This window comes from Xiphophorus maculatus, chromosome 19, assembly GCF_002775205.1.
Source record: "Xiphophorus maculatus strain JP 163 A chromosome 19, X_maculatus-5.0-male, whole genome shotgun sequence".
Taxonomy (NCBI): Eukaryota; Metazoa; Chordata; class Actinopteri; order Cyprinodontiformes; family Poeciliidae; genus Xiphophorus; species Xiphophorus maculatus.
This window is the reverse complement of record NC_036461.1, coordinates 11,671,771-11,691,704: the sequence shown is the minus strand read 5'-3', so window position 1 is coordinate 11,691,704 and position 19,934 is coordinate 11,671,771. Positions and strand designations below refer to the sequence as shown.

The window sequence follows — 19,934 nt, the reverse complement described above, 5'->3', positions numbered from 1 at the left end:
TTTTATCTTACAAAAAAAAGATTCTTATGTATATATATATATATATATATATATATATATATATATATATATATATATATATATATATATATATATATATATATATATATATATATATATATATATATATATATATATATATATTGTAATTCTTTACTCTCATTTTTGCATATATTAAGTACACATTGAGCAAAAAAAAAAAAAAAAAAGGTTTTAAGTTAAGTTATTTTTGACTGATATCCTTATTAAATTGAGAAAAAAATTCCAGTGTTAGAAGTTGCAGGGCACATCTACAGAGGAGTGTCCTCTGTAGATCAAATGATTTCTTCTGATTTCATAATTCAGCTCAAATGATTTTCATAAGCCAACAAATCCATCAGTGCCCTTCTAGATGCAATTCTTCTGCTTGTGCACCAGGCGGAGTGCCGTACCTAATCATACAAATTGTTGCTTTTGAAACAACCTGAAATACAAATTTTCCTTTTTTTTTTTGTTTGAAAGAAAATTGCAAATTTACAGCAAACACTAAGATGATGTGGACAGTTTAAGCTCACTGATTTGCTCTTACACTCTGTGTAAAGAAATTGAGTTTTTTGTGTTCAAAGTGAGTTTTTGGCTACCCTAAATGGGCACTTAGACATGCCCTGCAGGGCATTAGTAAGTGAAAACCACAGATTAGGCTCTAGTGCATGTAGTGATCTGCATTGTGAACCATCAAAGAGATCAAAGGCAGGTAAAAAGCTATCAGTTCTGCAGTGTGTGCCATCAGAAACTTGAAACCAGATGAGCTTGTGTTAACAGTTTTCTTTTTTTTTTTTCGTAAATCCCTCTACAGTGTTAATTATACACCTCAGAGTATGGGTGTGGACTGAAAGCAGCAAGGTGTGGCACTTATTGTGTAATGAAGCATGGATAAATCTAATGGTTTTTCTTTTAGGATACATAATGAAACACTTCAGATCAGTTGTTAATTCTGCCAACTAAAAACGCTATTTTATACTGACCTTCATATCTTACACTAACCGTGGTAGCTGTGTAGGCCAGTAGCTCAAACATCCTTTCTGTCCTGGCAGATTGATTGATGTGCTGCTGATCCTTCAGGGTCAAACATGAAGATAAGGCTGTCGCTGGCTGCGGCTGCCTTCCTCGCAGCTCTGCTGTCCTCTATAGATGCTCAAGGTAAATGAAGCCATCTGGCTTTGCTCTTCTCACATAAACTGTCCTGCTCTTTATCGCTCCTTTTCTTCTTTCCTATTTATCTCCTCTGGTTTCTGAAATTTAAGGAGTATGATTTTTTTTTTATTTTGCAGAAATGATGTAAGAGATAAATAAACTGTATGTCCATGATAAATTAAATAAAGTTATTGCTGAATGTTCTTTACCTATGTGAATGATTCCATGTTGACTGTTATTCTTTCCCCTCTCATTTAAAATGGATTTAGTCTGACTGATGGTAACAAGAATTATTGCCTTTAGACAAAATCAGGATTCATTTGCCTTGTATTCAAATAGCAATTTAGATTGGATAAACAAACTATTCAGCAGCAATTTTCTCACTAAGATTAGCAAACCGAAGCTTGTTTCTTATGTAATTTAGCAGAACACTTAGAAGAGTAAAAATCATTTCAGTGATTATGTTTGCTGTCTGCTGTTTCAGTTTTGTGTTGAAACACTTTTTTTCCCCAAAGAAAAGTAGGAAAATTGCCATAATCCTTGCAATGAAGTTCTTAAGTAGTTTTGAAAAATGTTGCAGGATGTTGTGCATATATAAAAGTTTCCCTGCTGTGGTTTTTGTAGCCTTCCACAGTAACTTGTAAAACAATAGGTTGAATCCAGTCATTTCCAGTGCATCTAAAAGTTTACGATATGGACAGATTACTGTTTGTCCTTGTAAAATGTAGCAGAGGAAATTATTTCATTCCTAGCTCTAATTTACAGCTCTGACACGAGTGTACCAGAAGTTAAATTCCCCATTAAGTCCCATAAATTAACATATCATGGATGATTGACAGTGTGAAGTAGCACCAATAATTCCACGGAGAATGATTTATTAATCTCTTATGCAACCACCCCATTCAGAGCTAATAGCAAAGACGGATACATTGTGTGGAAACTTTCTGATATTTTCCTACTGAGAGCTCTCCTCCCTGGTGAGAGGAGTCTGGCCTCACATATCTGCACTAAACGGAATGGAAAGATGAAATACGAGAGCTGCAAATTAATCCTCAGACAGCACAAAGACAAAGAGGCTTTCTAAGGCTTTTTTTTTGCGGGCATTTGCAGAAACGCTGAGTTGCGAGACATATGGAAAGTTAATATGCGCCAGTGTTTAATGTCAGCACATGTTGCGGAATTACTTTGGCATCTGTCCTGCCTCTTTGGGGAGAGCTCTTTTCTCTTGGTCTCCCCTCCTGGCGGTTGTTCTGGTCAGGACCGCTGACTGGCTGACTGGATGGAGACTGAGGTAGCACAACAGTAGCCAGACTCTGGCCCCTGGGAACTAGAGGTATCTTTTTATTGAGAACTGACGGGGCCATCATCCATCTAACAAAAGCAAAACCACAGGATCTAAATAACTGACCAGAGTTTGTTATTCTTTACAAAACCATCTTTGTTCCTTGAGTATATTTTCCAACCAGAATGCATAAAAAAAAAATGCTGTGACCAATTCAAACAACACTCTCAAACCATCTCACCATGAACACATGTGGAAGCAACCAACTGAAGACCCACTCACAAGTATTTTTTCTAAAATTCTTCACAAATCAATTAGCAACACAAGTCTGTTCTACACTCCTACACATCCAAAATTTAATTCTATACCTCCATTCGATGAAGAAATAAAGGGGACCGCGATCTGCCGGGCTCCTTGAGTTGAAATGCCAGGTTGGTGAATCTCCAATCCAAGTTTTTGAGTATTTGGCGGGCTCCTGTTTGTCGTCTGCCTGTGCACTCAGTTTGTTCCAAGCTATGGCCCTTTCCTCATAGTGAATTTTAAAATGATATTCTTGCCTCTCATGTGTTTGGTCATGTCTACTGCATGTTCTTAAACTAATTTCATCTGCATCATTGTACTACACTAGGTGAACTAAGCCAAATTTACATTTAAATTTAACTTAATAAGTCCTGTTTTTAAAAATTGTGTGTTTCTAATATCCATCCATCCATCCATCCATCCATCCATCCATCCATCCATCCATCCATCCATCCATCCATCCATCCATCCATCCATCCATCCATCCATCCATCCATCCATCCATCCATCCATCTATTTTCTAACCCCCTTCTCCCTAGTGGGTGCTGGTGCCTATCTCCAGCTAACGTTCCGGGCGAGAGGCAGGGTACACCCTGGACAGGTCGCCAGTCTGTCGCAGGGCAACACAGAGACAGACAGGACAAACAATCATGCACACACACACTCACACCTAGGGAGAGTTTAGAGAGACCAATTAACCTAATAGGAAGCCGGAGTACCCGGAGAGAACCCACACATGCACAGGGAGAACATGCAAACTCCATGCAGAAAGACCCTGGGCAGGGAATCGAACCCAGGACCTTCTTGCTGCAAGGCAACAGTGCTACCAACTGTGCCTAATTTTATAAATCTATATTTTCTTTTTACATGAAATGAAAGCTATCTTTAGGGCAACATGTAGCACAGTAGCCCAGTCAGCTTTGGTCCCCCACTCCCACAAGTTTAATGCTTGTTCAAAAGAATGAAAGTTTGATAGACAAAATATAATTTCCTGTAATGACCTTTGTATTTGTCCTTTCTAAAAAGTATCTAATACAGCATCATCTCTTCAAATTCTGTCAAATACACAGAAAAACTAGACAGAATGTCCAAAAACATGTCATAGTATCATTTTAGCCCAGACATATTGAATAGGCCCAAATTTAACAAAGCTGATCCATTCTTGTACTTTTCTTTGTTTTTGTTTTATTTAAATCAGTTTGGACATTTAATGTATTTTGTAATCAGGGCAAGCCCTAGCATTGATGTAAGCCCCAGGCATAGAGTCAGTTTTAGGGACCCACTTACACAAGTATTTTTTAATGTACAGTTTGGCAGTCATATGCACAATGTACAATAGACTGAATTACAAAAAAGTTCCAAATAAATATGATATAATTTCTAGAAATGTTGTCATCCCTACAATACAGCAACCAAAATGCAGTGAATAATATAGTTATAGACACATGTAAAAAACAAAGAAGGAGACATGAGACATGCTTAAAACTTGCTGTTGTTACTTCTAGCACAAGGAGCTAGTGTTGGTTCTATGTCTTCATTGTTTCAAATAGCTGCTTATTGGTTAGCTGCATGCTAAATCAACTAATTAAAACAAATCACAAAGATATGCACTTCTTATAGGACACCAAGCTAACTATAGAAGAAAGAGGTTATATGTCAGAACACTGGGCTAACAATTGGACTCTCATAAAAGTCCTGTTGACAGTTTTTAAAATTGCATGTAATTTGTAAAAGAAAAAAAAAAGTTTAAATATTATTGAGTATCCTAACTCATTTTGTCACAGGTATTACTACAAATATGCATGCATGTAAATTACTCATACTAAAACTATCCTTTCCATTTTATGAAAGAATATCATTTTAAAATATGTTTGTCATCTCTGTCTGTGTGACTCCAACTTGTACATGGATACCTACCAGTCAGTCAAAGTTGTTCATTTAAACAACTTTCTCATGTACATGATGCATGATACTGTGACTGAATCAACTGAATGTAAAGACGCACTGTCTTGTCTTTAGCCTTTTTGTTGTTCTGTTTGTTGTATTTATGCACACTCTTTCTTTGTTTTTAAACATTTTTGGTTGAACAAAGTTTCACTTGCCTTTTTGGTGCATTAAGCCAGAGAAAAAAGTACACAAGAGTCTCGAGCGACGATTTGTGTATTCTTTTTTACAGGTTTGCAATGGATGTGTGCCACTCACTTGTGCAAAGAGTCTTAACCAAATAAACTACAAACCATTTCTTGTCTCTGAAATATGTTTATATACAATGTATATATAACATATGGTTTTCTGTTCTGACCATCAGTAACCGTATGGCAATCTTGATTCCATTGTATAATCGGTAACTGTTGTTTTCTTTTTGTAATACTGAGTCCAACTTCATCATAAAAGCAGTGTAGTATGCGGTCGGGGCATGCAATGTGATGATTGCACTTAGCATGTGTTGTATGGTTCACACAGTGTTTGCACTTTTTGTGCACATGAAATGTGTTTGCCATTGCTTGAGTTGCTTGAGCAACTCAAACAGGTGCCATTTTGTTCTAAAATGGCTTCTCACTCCGTTTTTTTAATTTGAATTGTTGTCACATGTTCTCCATCTGTCACTCTCACAAATGGATGTCAGTTCTTTGTGCCTGCCCCCAACAACGAACAAGAGCGCTTCAGTTGTGAAGTGTTTGTAGTTGGGGTTTATGTATATGCTTGGATCAAATGGCCCTTTGTTTTAATTTGATCAAAAAATATATCCACATTCATACATGCTTTTTATTTTGTAATGTGATTTAACAGTGTTTGATCTTTTGTTTGCAGTGGAACCGCCCTCAGATTTGAAATTTAAAATACTAAATGAGAACACAGTGGAAATGTCATGGGTAAGCCCCTCGGCAACGATAGAGGGCTTCAGAATACAAGTGGTATCAGATGCAGGTAAGCATGAAGCAATTTAAGTCAAGTGAATTGAAACATAAAATAAACCCAAACAACATTGTAACTAGAGAATCATGTTATCCCCAGATGAACCAGCAAGATATTTGAACCTCGGTGCAGAAATATCTACAACATTACTCAACAATCTGACACCCGATTTAGACTACACGGTGTCAATAAATTCCTATTACGGTTCAGAGGAAAGCATCCCCATCTATGGACAACTGACAAGTATGTATGAGTTCAGCTTGGGAAGAAGATAATGGGTTGAATAGAAAAAAATAGAAGGACAATTTTTAAAAGTAACCTCGGGAGGATTGTAGGTTCATCTTACAAAATAAGAATCTCATTGCAAAAATAAATCTTTAGTAATGCATTAAATAAATTCACTACACACAGAATCATGTATTTCTACCTTGCATTTCCTTTAATTTTGATGATTACACCTTATGGCATACACAGTCATAGGGAGGACTATAGATCTCACAGTTCAAAATTTCCAGCAGTATTAGTAAAAATGTACATCAATGAATGATTTAAATATATTATTATGTGCATATGAAATTTATATAAGTTTTGAATTGGATTACAACTGTAAAATAGCTTACTTGTCAATTATATTCTACATTTTTGAGTTGCACCTGTACTCACCCAGGTCTGAGGACCTTTATGGCATTTTAGTTTACTCTGTATTGTGAGACAGCATGGAAAATCCAAGTTTTTTATTCAGAAATTTTAGAAATATATTGGGATTTTTACTAAGATGAAAATGGAATGACGAGCAGTTTGTTCTGCAGGTAACTTGTGCATGGAAAAAGTGAAAAGACTCATTTTCCATTAAGCCACAGGGACATCGGAAAGTCACAAAAAACAATACGTTTACTGTCTGGAGTTGTTGAGTTTTCATAGTTTATGATTGTGGTTTTTATCCTGGGGACTCAGTTTTATGATGTGTTGATTTTCTTGCCTGTTCTCTGTGAAAACGTACTCTGTGAATCTGGAGTTTTACTATTGTACTCACCAAGTTTTCCTTTTGTTTCAGTTCAGTCAAGTAACACAAGTGGAAAAGCAAGGAAGCCACATTCAGATGCAATCAGTGAGTATGTTTACTTGTGCAGCAACCAAAATCTAAAAAAAACCAGCCCTTGAATGCATCTTCCTTTTTTAAATTTAATTATAGAAGTGTGTTTGCTAAATAGGTAAATGTTTGAGGCTAACAGGATGGGAATTGGTTAATTTAATCCGAACAAGAGAGCAAATTTAATATAAGAAAACTTATTATGGATCAGAACCATCTTTAAAACTCTTAATCAAAATATTCATAAAAAATTAACCAAACATTTAATTGACTGAATGTGGCTTATGAGAAATGGGTATGTGAACGTATATTCAAAGAGACCACATACGCTCTGACAATGGAGTCAGGTTAAATGTTCCAGAAAATTTCATTTATGATTGAAATCGTTGTGGGTTTTAAAGCTGAAAAAGACCCTAGTCAGTGGAGCCTCAGCTAAATGTTTAGTCTGTAAAGCCATCTGCTGGAATAACTATACCAGCCCACTGTTTGGCATCAGTTTATTTTTCCTTTTGATGTCTGAATGCAACTCTTAGCCATCCAACTACCTGTCAGGGATTTTATTTTATTTTGACATTCAAAAGAAGTGAGGCATAAAAAGTGTTGTTTGAAATCCAGCTTGCTGTCATATCCTTACTGGCACTTATTTAGAATATAAATTGATTTACTTGGAGAAACAAAAATTGTTTTATTATAATTGTTTCAAACCTAGATAATCCCGACCAATCAAAATGTTTAATGCAAAATCTAAACGTTTTTGCTCTCCACTAATTGCCTGTCATATTGTTTGTTTCTCTACTGTGTTTTCTTAGAATGTTCTGTTAGTGCCATCGCAGATTTAGTTTTTCTGGTGGATGGCTCGTGGAGTGTGGGCAGAGAAAACTTTAGGCATATCCGTAGTTTCATTGGTGCCCTGGCAGGGGCCTTTGACATCGGCGAGGACAAAACTCGTGTTGCTGTGGTTCAATACAGCACAGACACTCGCACAGAGTTCCCCCTCACTCGTTACTCCAGAAGAGGAGACCTTCTGCAAGCCATAAGCTCACTGCCTTACAAAGGAGGGAACACTATGACTGGTAAGGGGCTAGAGAGAATTTGAGTAACAAAAATGTTTTAAATGTGATGATTGTGTCGATGTGTTAAGTTCAATCTGCCAATGTAAAAATACAAGATGTATAATTCTTCACTTAGGTGATGCCATAGATTACCTGATGAAAAACATCTTCACTGAGGCAGCTGGGTCAAGAAAAGGTTTTCCAAAGGTAGCCATGATCATCACTGATGGAAAATCCCAGGACCCAGTGGAGGAGCATGCTGAAAAACTTAGGAACATTGGAGTGGAAATATTTGTACTAGGTATGTTTTATTATTCAGGGTTTTGTTAAATCGTGCTGTTCTTGGAAAGTGTTTTAATTTTCCATTGGTTTTTATCATGAGATTCACATTTGCCCTTAGGAAAAGTGAAATACTGTTGTCTTTCATAACTTTTGAGGTACTCTAAAGCAGCTAAGCATCTCTCACATCTGCAAAGCAGACAGGACTGAACGCTTGAGTTATTGGTGCTGTCGTGCATCTTTCCATTCAGGTATCAAAGGAGCAGATGAAGATGAGCTCAGAGAAATTGCCTCTCCACCTCATGGCAAGCATGTTTACAATGTGCCCAACTTTGACCTGATCCAAGATGTCCAGAAAAAGATCATCACTGAAGTTTGCTCTGGTGTAGATGAGCAGCTTAGCATTTTGGCCAGTGGGGAAGAAAGTAAGTAAAATCATAATAATTTTATATGTGTTTGAGAGTCTGTGCTTGACTTTAAAATTTCTCTCAAATAAAATACTTTATTTTGCATCTATTACCAGTGGTGGAGCCTGCCTCTAACTTGCAAGTAACAGAAATTGCATCCAAGTCAATGAGGGTGACATGGGATCCCTCCCTGGGTGAAATCACAGGCTACAAGCTGACACTTATTCCCATGGTACCTGGAATGAAGAGACAAGAACTGTACATTGGACCCACACAGACATCTATAAATGCACGAGACCTCTCTCCTGAGACCGAGTACGAGATCAGCTTGTTTGCCTTGAAAGGTCTGACTCCGAGTGAACCCATTCTGGACCTAGCAAAGACTCAGCCTGTCAAGGTGTCCACTGGTAAGTGTAGATTTACTCTTGCTGAAAGGACACTCAATGAAATGTAGTCACTTAATTTATAATTTCCTGTTATTTCCTAGAGTGCTCCCTGGGAGTGGATGTGCAGGCCGATGTGGTGCTACTGGTTGATGGCTCATACAGTATTGGATTACAGAACTTTGCTAAAGTCCGTGCCTTCCTAGAGGTACTGGTCACTTCCTTTGACATCGGACCCAATAAAATCCAGATTAGCTTGGTCCAGTACAGTCGAGATCCACACACTGAGTTTGCCCTAAACACCCATCATGACATTAATGCTGTTGTAAAAGCTGTGCGTAGCTTCCCGTACCGTGGTGGTTCCACAAATACTGGCAAAGCAATGACATATGTCAGAGAGAGGATCTTCGTCCCAGGTCGAGGAGCGAGGGATAATGTCCCTCGTGTCATGGTCCTCATCACCGATGGAAAGTCATCAGACTCTTTTAAGGATGCTGCTGCCAAACTGAGGAGTATTGATGTGGAGATCTTTGCTGTTGGTGTGAAGGATGCAGTGAGATCTGAGCTGGAGGCCATTGCCAATCCGCCAGCTGACACTCATGTCTATGAAGTTGAGGACTTTGATGCCTTCCAGAGAATTTCCAAGGAGCTGACTCAGTCCATCTGTCTGAGGATTGAACAGGAACTTTTGAAGATCAAAAAGAAAAGTAAGTGCAAAGTATTTAAAGAGTATTTACAGCTTTAGCGGATTATTTTACTTTTTTTAGCTTCTTTTCTAGATTGTTTAGAGTAAATATAAAGGTAAATGACCAAATTTGTCAGTATATTGATAAACAAGACATAATAATGTAGAGTTGTATTAGCCTGTGTAATCCAAGTTTATTGTTATTATTTGTTTCATTATAAATTTTTTTAACCAGACAGAAAAAAACAAAACATTGGGATTAAAGTATTTTTTCACAAGGTTGACCAGGCCAAGAGGTAACACACTGACCTCTTGGCCAGCAGCACAGACTTCAAAAATACAAATTCTTAAAACAATTTAAGCAATTATAAAACAACCATTTTGCTATCTTACAACTGCAAAATGGTAATTTTACATTTGTTATTAAGACTAATCTTAAAAAAGCAGTGCAGGCAGACATAAAAAATAGAAGATAAAATGCCAGTAACTGTAAGCAATATAATAAAATAAAGTTAAACATTAGCTTATTGCTGCAATTTTCACTGGAATTCATTCCAGTGAAAATAATTGGAAATATGATTCTTCACTGGAAATATCATTCCAGTGAAAAAGGCATCCACAAAGGCACTGCTTTATGGATGCCTTTTACTTGAGAACAAATATAAAATTTTAAAAATTTAGATCTTAGAATATCTGTCTTGATCTTAATATTAAGATTTTTCAGTTGTATGGCAGAAAACCAGTCAAATTTGCTTGAAGCAGTGCCCAGTTTCATGCATTTTAACATTGCAGAAACATGTTCACTAAGAGAGGTTGGAAAGTATTATGTGTGCAATTAAATACAATAGGTACTGAAATAATTGCATTAAAGGAACCAGGCTGTTCCTGCTGAATCAAATGTCACTGAAAGTTTAAGAGGACATAGAGAAGTTTCTTTATGACAGCAAACAGCTCTCTGTTATTAGTCTATGACTGTTCACTGTAAATATACCACTCAATGTTAAGTAGTAACACAATTAATTTTACAGTTTAAGAGCTGAATACAGCAATCGTACATCCACTTCAAAATGTACCAGATTTTTAGCTTCTGTACTCAATTTAAAAAGCAAAAGTTCTAAAAAGATATTCCTTTGCGTGCAGGCCTCCTTCCTCCACAAGATCTCCGTTTCTCTGAGATTACCTCCAGAAGCTTCCGTGCTACTTGGACAGCTCCTGCTACTGCCGTTTTGTCTTACCTTGTGCGTTTCCGCAAGGCTGAAGATATCACTGGAGACTATGTTTCCCTGATAGTGCCAGGTGATACCACCACATCCATTCTTCCCCATCTTTTTCCAGTCACCACCTACGAAGTCAACATCTTTTCTCAGTTTGACAAAGGAGACAGTTTTCCTTTGACCGGTGAAGAAACAACTCTTGAAGGTAAAAGATTTATTCTGATTTTTTGCAAGATTTCTGAATAAAAGGAAGATTTTTTCATTTCTAATCAAACTTTTCCTTTCAGAGCAAGGCCAAGTTCGGAACCTCCGAGTGTCAGAGGAAACAACAAACAGTTTCAGGGTTTCATGGCAGGCTGCTCCTGGAGCTGTGATTAGGTACCGTCTGTCATATGTTCCTCTAAGTGGCACAGGAGAAATACTAGAGGCCCAGACCATTGGAGCAGAAACTACTATAGTTCTCCAAGAGCTTTTCCCAATCACCACCTACCGCGTCTCTGTGTCCCCTGAGTATGCAAGTGGCATGGGAGATGAAATGTTGATTGATGGTACCACCAAGGAAGGTAAGACAGGAAACCTCAATTGATCAGTATACTTTTTCTCTGCTGAGTAGCTTTCTTATTCATTCATGCCTGTTTTCAGTTCGGGGATCTCCACGAGACCTTCGTGTCTTTGAAGAAACAGTATCAACAATGAAACTAACATGGCAGGCTGCTCCAGGAAATGTTCTTCAGTACCGCATTGCCTATAAACCTGCAGAAGGAGGTGAGAGGAAGGAGATATCTGTCAACGGAGATACCACCCAGACAATGTTGAAGAACCTCCAACCAGCCACTGAATATGAGCTATTTGTAACTGCACGCTATTCCACCGGCTTGGGGGATCCTCTTCTGGGTACAGGAACTACTTTAGAAGGTAGGAAGTAATTCCACTTAAGGTGAAAGTTTAAAACTCCGAGATGTTAGTTAGGTCAATTCTTAGTTCAATACGTATTTTGTGTTGATGAATATATTATGTTCTTTTTCTCATAAAATCTTGGAGACTGACATGATCATTTTTGGAAAAATGTAAGAATTTTCAGTTTGTCATGCCTCTGCATGACTGAAAACTAAATTTATTTCACTTGTTTATGTTGCAAGTCTGTCATAAAAATTCAGAATCAAATAATTGTGTTATTTTCTTGTAATAACACAAAGAAGCATAAAAAAGTGATATAGAAGTAAAGTAAGAGATCCTTTCAAAATTTATTGGAAAATCTGAAAAGTGTACCATTGTGTAAAAATATAACAATGGAGCGGTACATATGTACTGAGCTCAGTAATTTATTGGTTTTTAGAAAAACTATTTGCTATATTAAAATAGTTTATTTTTCACCTCTGACCTTATTTTGCATGTTTGCTGTCTCCTTTCAATCATTTATGGCAAACTGCATAAGGGAATTATCTTGGCTCTCTTTCTACAACTCAAAATCTTGCCAATCTTTTAGGTGCCAGAGTTGTAGAGCGAATATTTAATAATTGTCCTATGGATAATCCCATATGAGCTGTGAATTTTTGATGCTGCATAGGCCTCGTTGCTGGTTTTATGATTAATGCTCCACTTACATGAGCTGTCATTTCAGGGAGTTAGTCATATAAGCTTGCAATTATACCCATGAGTTGTTCTGAGTTGGAGTATTGTTTTTGTAGCCTAACCTTTCTAAGCTGTTTCACAAATGTATCCCTGATTTGTCTGCTGTGATTCTGGGTCTTTATTATGCTGTTTTTTTAACCAAAGCTTTTCACAAATCTGAGTTCAATTACACACAGAGGAACTGTACTTAGTAATGAGGTGTTGTGTATCTTGTATTAGATTTTACTGTAGGGTATCAGATTAAAAAGGTTTTATGTACTGCATGCCACACTTCTCCAATTTTTATTTGTAAAACCTGATCAGTTTTTTTCCACCACATTTTTTCCACAACTTTTTTTTATAAAAAAAAAATAATAAAAAAAAAAAAATATATATATATATATATATAAAAAAAAAATTATATATATATATATATATATATATATATATATATATATATATATATATATATATATATATATATAGTTTGTAATGGAACATAAAGTAAAATTGATATGAGTACATTGACAAGGCACAATGAGTTGGACCACTGTATAATTTTCAGAAATAAGGATAGAATGCTGCTCTCAAAGTCATTCTTTTTGCACAGATGGTGGATTGTGGTAGCTTTGCTTCCTATTAAGGAAGTGGGAATTAAATAAATTTGGAATGCTCGTAAATGCTGAAAACATATGGAACAACTTGCATCTAATTTAAGCCATATACTTGTTTGGCAGTACTTTTGTACGTTGGTTTATATGGGATGTGTTATTTATTGAATTATTATAGCCTATCTGATCTATTTAGGATATTTTGTTGCTAATACAAAATATAATTTTATTCTGAAAATAAATAATTGTGTCCAAATGTCTACTTTCAGCTAAACCCATCTGACAGAACTGAGAATTCAGCAGCTGTAGGCCATCTGTGAGCTATGTTGTTGATCATGCAACAAAAGGTGGCTTGGTGCTCTGGTCATCTCACACAGTGCAGGAAATTGGTTGTAATCACCCTTGAGAAGAAGGTCAGAGAGGGAGAGCTACATGGAGGCAAGGTCTGAAAGGTCAACAACAAAGATACTTTGTTCAACAAAGAATACCATTGTTGCACTTTCCTTTCTGGAGAGTGTAAAATATTTCCTTTGTAACTTAAAGTAGAGTACTACCTTGAGTGTGCTATTCTGAACTAGAAGACTTTCTATCAATTACTGAATTTGGCTGAACAATAAACATATTTGCTTGGCTTGAAGATGGATGAGATGATTATGGTAAGATTAAGAGGATTAGTGTTCTTGGCCCATCTGCACAGGATTGGGCACAAAAAGTTTTCAGGATGGCCTGGTTTAAATTAGGGTGCTCCATCTTAGAGTGCTTAAAAATCAGAAACCTACTGAAATAACAGGAACATTTTTGACTGAGTTTAATTTGTCATTTTAAGTGCCAAAGTGAAATCAGTCTAGCGGTTGTCTTAAATCACAACCAAGAGTTTTTCTTATGGAAAGCTGTTTTACACAATTATAAAACATAGAAAGAATTATATGTAAATGTAATTGGTCTGAAGGAGGGGCAATTTATTTTCTCTTGTTTGTTCTAAGCAAACAAAGTGCTTTGTTAACAGATTAAGACCCAATCTGTGGTGTTGTCAACTACACACCCACTCACAAAACCCTTCATTGACAAAGCGCGTTGCTTACCCACCTAAAGCTATAAAACTGTCATTCTTTTTGAATGATCCACTTTGTGAAATCTGTGTAGGCAAGAACTCAAAGGCCTGCACAAAGACCTCTCTTGTGACAAACAAGAAGCAATTGCCAAGACAGGAGCCTTGAGCTGGACAGAAACATCCTGAGAGGACTCAGCTGGAACCCACAGAAGGTGTCAGAAGGAGGACTTGGATGAACATCCCAATTGTGGATATTATATACAAACATGGTGAAATTATTTACTTAAGCTCAGGGAGTTTTATTCCACATGTGGAAGATGTTACCTAACATTGCCTTGAATGGTGGGTGATCTGTCTGTCTCGTCTCAGAGCGGACTGTCTGTTCATCTTCCTCGAGGGTGGAGCTAGACACAGGCAGAGACACAGCATGAGGATGAGAGGAAAGAATGTTACCTCATAATGTGAAATACAATGCCTTAGGCCATTGGGTGGGTTCAAAACATATTATAACATCAAATGGTTCCACATTCAAGCCAACAAAACTGAGCCTACTTTTCACATGATACCTGAAAAGTTGTCATACCAACACATGATCACACCCAGTTACTTGTCGATACAAATACCAACTCAACCAGTTGCATGAGAGTAACTGCTTGCCCTTCATTTCAATTTATTTACTGTTTATGCATCTAGATGTGGTGAAGACGACTTGCTGAAGTTTAAAGTGAGCATCAGAAAGGGGAAAAAAGTGGATTGAGACATTTAAAATGTATTGATGTTGTTATAAGAAAGATTGACTTGCCAAGTGGAATTTGATGCAACAATCATGCTTACAGAGCATTTTCTGAAAAAGAGAACGGTATTTGTGTGCATGAAAATTCTGTTTTGAAGAGCAGAATAGAAAAACTGTTTGATATGGTAGGTAAAGTAACAAAGAAGGAATGAGAATATCCTCTTTGTTTGCATAGCACATTGAACCTTGAAGCACAAGGGCTACAGTAGCAGAAGACCACACTGGAAGTCTCTCTTCTTAGGTAAAAACTGGAAACCAGGGCAAAATTGGACAATAATAGCCTGGAAAGATGGTGCGTGTTCCACTGAGTCCAAACTTCAGCTGCAAAATTCAAATGGTAGGGCTACGTTTCAGAGTAAACAACATGAAAGAATGGATCTATCCTGTCTTATAACAAATGTTCTGGCTGCTCCAGGTGTAATGTTGTGGGGGATATTTTATTGGCATGCTTTGGAATCCTTGAGCATTGTTTCAAGTCCAGGACCTACCTGACCATGTCTGTCCATTTATGACTGCTGTGTGTACATCTTCTGATGGGTAGGATAATACAGCATGTCACAAAGTTCTAATCCTCTCAAACTGGTCTCTTGAACATAATAAGTTTACTGGACTTCAATGGCTTTCAGTGTCACCAGATTTAAAGCCAACAGAGGATCTTTAGGATGTAGTTGAATCGAAGCTTTGCATCCCTGATGCACGGTTGATCCATCTGCAGCCGTATTGTCAATATGATCTGTCTATGCCAAAAGACTGTAGAGCAAAAGGAGAATGGGATCCAACTAAGTACTGGCAAGTTCAACTGTCCAGAGTGGCCAAGAATTATATTTACCAGTTCTAATTTGTAGAAGAGCACAGGGTAATGCCCTGGGCTACCTTTTAGACATTTTCAGACTTTGTCAGAGGTATTGTCAGAATAGTTTTCCCCACCACTGTGAAGATCCTGTGATTTATGGCTTGGGGCAGACAGACTTGGCTTACAAACAGTAAAGACCTCATCTTTGTGGTTTGTGTGTATGTTGAAGTGAACCAAGTGAAATAAAGTAAGGTGACAGCGCTGAGATGGCAAAACTTCATTTTTCCTGGAGTCATTTTGAAGGGGTTTGTGGAAAATAGTAATACAGACTGAGTAAGAGTTCAGTGGAATCATTGAACTCAGCAGCTATTTTCTATTTATTTATGAAATAGGCACATAATACCAATGTTCTGCTGAAAAAAACAAAACAAAAAACAGTTTGTTCCCTCACTAAAACTTTGCTACTGTATGCTGAATTTTGACCTTTTCTTCTCTTGTTAGGAAGGTTGTGTCTTGTAAAGCAAAAGTTATGAAATCACAATATCTGCAGGAAAAGATAGTTTGTTCTGTCTTCTTGGGTTTTCAATAAACATTTATTTAAAATGTGATAGCTTGATGGGTTAGGATCAAAATTGATCCAAGGAAGGAACAGTAGTGAACTGGCAACATGGTCACGCTGACTCCTGTCTGCCACTGAAAGTGTCAACAATGGGCTTGTCAGCATCAGAACTCTACTATAGAGGAATGGACTATCAGGTGGCCTGATATGATCATATTTTGTACTTGGAGAGTAAGCATATCAAGCTCGGGAACCCACCTGGCACCGGGATCTACTTATGGAAGAATGCAGTCTGACAAAAGCAGTTAAATGCTATGAAACAATGTGGACATTAGATTGACATGCTGGTCAGACCTGTCCAGGGTTTACCCCTCCTCTCGCCCAGAACATCAGCTGGAGAAAGGGACCAGCTTTCTCCTCTTGACCCCACTAGGGACAAGGGTGTTAGAAAATGGATGGATGGATGGATGGATAGATTGACATGTACCACATAATCAAGCACTGCTGTAGAACATGTGTACAGTTTCAAGGAAACAGCATTCCTTGACAGTGTGGATAATACTGTTCCTGAACCAAAAGATTTGGTTTTGGAAAATGTTTGAGGAGCTCAACAAATTTGAAAACTTAATTTGGCCTCTAAATTCCCAAAATCTCAATCCAACGGAGCAACTGAATAAGTAAGGTTCATGCTGGCGATATGTTGGTGCATGACTGCATAGCACACCTTCAGGGCTCTGGTTGAGACCATGCTTAATGTTTTAGCAGCAGATAGGTTACCAAAATATTCATCAACAGGTGTTCATAATGTTATACCTGATCATCATTAGAGTTACCCCTTTCAGACCTCAATTTGAAAGAGTGCTGAGTAGAAACTGCTGCAATCCTTTCTGTAAATATGCATTTACACAACCAAGCTACATGTAAACATATTTTTGGTAACTAAACACACTTGAAAAACTGACAAATTCTGAATGACTATTTAATTACTGGTTGTAAACCATGGTGGTGTCTGTGTACCATGTGCTTTGTTTAGGAGTGCTTTGCTCCTTGGAGTGGCCACTGCTCTTGAGTTTGCCTCTAAGTATCGATGAAAAGCAAGCCACTGTCTGCAGAAGTCATTATCTTGTGATCGTTTCGTGCTACGGCTCACAAGGCTGCAGGAAAAGTCAGTCAAGTTCATCCAGCTCACTCTGCTTTGCTAAGATAAATCTTCTATTTGATCATGTGGTTATTTTTAAGAGGAACATGCTTTTTTCATGGTTCTCCAAAATCTGGAACTCTTCATTTGCTTCTGGGCTTGGCCATCACTCATGAAAAATGGCCACTGTTCTTAAGGTGCAGATTGCTCTACTTCACAGGCAGGTGGATGGGCACTATGTCAGTTCTAGCAGAAGTAAATAGACACCCAAAAGGACTTAAAGGTCGCTACCTTGTGACAATTATAAAAGTTATGCATTTCCTCTACAGTATTTTGAATTTGTTTTGTGGCTCATTCTTTAAATTGTGTCATTTCTCTATCCCATTTTCATTTTGTTTGATGAATGAGGTTTGAGTTGGACCACCCTGCTTGAAGGCTCTGCTGTGTCTGTGATTATATTGCCATTAGCTGCTGGCATGTTGGGGTTAAGAGGCTTGAATGACGATCAGATCAGCATCCCTAAGGATGTGTGGGAGTCTATGTGCAGCAGCCCATCTTCCTGCGGTGAATCCATCGCTGTATGGCAGCCAGACAGACAAATCCACCTCGACGTTGGTTTCCCTCTCAGCCAAGCATGTGGTGGCTGTCCATCATAAAATCCCCTCCTCTGCATTTCCTTGTGTTTCTCCTTTCACAGTGGTCCCCCAGGAAAAGTGAGCAAAAACAGCAGGGCTCGCACAACATCTGCAACTGTAGAAAACACACTTTGTGGCTCTCGTTTCCTCTGTTTCAGTGGAAAATTCAAGTTCTGCCGGGAGGAGTTTTTGGGGGGATATATGATTTGTAATGAGTTTTCCAGAACTTTTTCCAGGAGGCATGCAGAAAATCAAGTTGCTCAAACAGATCCTGAGGGGTTGAAGTGGAGACAGATTAGTGGTGGTGGTTTATTGCTAGGTCTGCTTCTGCTGTCCATTTTGTGTTTTGTTCACTTCCTCGAATAACAAGATGTCTATATTAGACATCAGTCGCAGTTTGATAAAGCAATCATTTTATTGGAGTTTCTTAAAGGGATACAGAGATTCAGAATTTTAATTTTGCTGCTGTTCTTCAGCTTCCATGTTACTATTAGTTGGCACATCGAGCTACATCAGTCAGACTCATTAGCTGCAGCTCATCACTCTGCCCTAAGTTCATCATGAGAGAAATAAACTTTTTGGACTTTGGTACATTCTGTGATTTGAGCAACTAAGCTCATATGTTGCTATTCTTTCCAAGGTCTTGTATTTGTTTGGCAATGAGCATGGCGGATTTACAGTCAGCTAGTCGGGCTTCAGGTTCTGCAAACATAACTTCAGTATAGTAAAAGCCTTCACATACTTTACAAGAATAAGATATTTTTCCTCTTTGATGTGATGTGGAAAGATCAAGAACAACTGTATTTTCTGGCCAGGACAGTTTATCTCATCATCATCAGGTGTGTTTAAGTAGAGACAAATCTAAAACTTGCAGGACTTTGGCCCTTGAGGACTTTAGTTTGACACAAATCTTTTAGGTGTTCTGGTCTTGGATCTTGTTGAGGCATGTCTTTGATCTTTCTCTTAAGACAAGCCAGGCCAAAACATAATGAAGAATACTTTTAATAATTCCCCACTCCTGTATAAAAAGCAGCTTACATTAGTTGCACATTAAATAGGGATCAAGTAAAGGTTTAAGATGTTTTTAAGATTGGAGTTGTTTTAAGAGAGGTCTAAGTATTCTTTAGACTTGTTCCCTTTAAGACTAGCCCTTAGCATCAGACTCCAGGACCAATAAATCTAACTTAACTGTTAATAAATGTCTAAATGCACCCCACTTTAAAATCCCTGATCTCTTAGCATTTTGAACCCTTGTAGAAACATTAGCTGTTGTACACCATTTGTTTTTACAATCAAACAACAACAAAGCATAGGAAATTGTTTGGCAAAAACAAGTAAACTTGAAGCTGATACTGTATTGTTCCTAAAATCATTATGCAATTACTTACCTGTTGTTGTTCTTAATCTGTCCATAGAGCTTAGCTCACCCAGAGACTTGGTGACCAAAGACGTCACCGACACCAGTTTTGCGGTGTCTTGGAAGGCCGCTCCAGGTAATGTTCGCCAGTACCGGGTCACTTGGAAGTCCCTGTTCAGTGACGAGACTGGAGAAAAGACAACACAAGGAGACACCACCGCCACCGTCCTGGATGGTCTTACCCCAGAGACACGTTACCAGGTGTCAGTGTTTGCTGTTTATGGTCATGGAGAGGGCCAGCCACTGGTTGGAGAAGAAACCACTGACAGTAAGTTTTTATGTCTCTTTTATCATGTCTTTTTCTCTGTCATGAATGATCATAGCTTTTGTTTTTATTTCCTGTCACTTTTAAGTTTAAAAATTCTTCAGTTTTGGCTTTGATAGACAAATTTCTTTTTGAGGTGCAATCTGTTAAGACAGTTTTTCTCTTTTTTCTTCTGTCATACCTTAATATTGGTAAAGAGTGTTTCTGAGTTTCATAAGTGATCTTAAATCCATAAATAGTTAAGTTAAGCTTCATTGAATTTCTTTTAATCAATCTTTAT

At 37.7% G+C, this 19,934-nt stretch overlaps 1 protein-coding gene across 6 annotated transcripts in view; it reads left to right on the top strand.

Annotated features, from left to right (window-relative positions):
* col12a1 (collagen type XII alpha 1 chain) overlaps window positions 1-19,934 on the top strand; it is a 68,200-nt gene that overhangs the window by 243 nt on the left and 48,023 nt on the right. For 3 of the 6 annotated variants that reach the window (XM_023352232.1, XM_023352230.1, XM_023352228.1), the window contains exons 2-14: window positions 1,074-1,179; window positions 5,567-5,683; window positions 5,771-5,914; window positions 6,726-6,779; window positions 7,571-7,834; window positions 7,950-8,114; window positions 8,344-8,517; window positions 8,616-8,906; window positions 8,987-9,589; window positions 10,708-10,986; window positions 11,069-11,344; window positions 11,424-11,696; window positions 19,388-19,657. In XM_023352232.1, the coding sequence (XP_023208000.1) occupies window positions 1,110-1,179; window positions 5,567-5,683; window positions 5,771-5,914; window positions 6,726-6,779; window positions 7,571-7,834; window positions 7,950-8,114; window positions 8,344-8,517; window positions 8,616-8,906; window positions 8,987-9,589; window positions 10,708-10,986; window positions 11,069-11,344; window positions 11,424-11,696; window positions 19,388-19,657 (2,980 nt within the window). In that variant the 5' untranslated portion in view covers window positions 1,074-1,109. Of the gene's footprint in view, window positions 1-1,073; window positions 1,180-2,864; window positions 2,887-5,566; window positions 5,684-5,770; window positions 5,915-6,725; window positions 6,780-7,570; window positions 7,835-7,949; window positions 8,115-8,343; window positions 8,518-8,615; window positions 8,907-8,986; window positions 9,590-10,707; window positions 10,987-11,068; window positions 11,345-11,423; window positions 11,697-19,387; window positions 19,658-19,934 lie in introns of those variants that run through there. The other 3 variants (XM_023352229.1, XM_023352231.1, XM_023352233.1) reach the window with 3 other exon arrangements.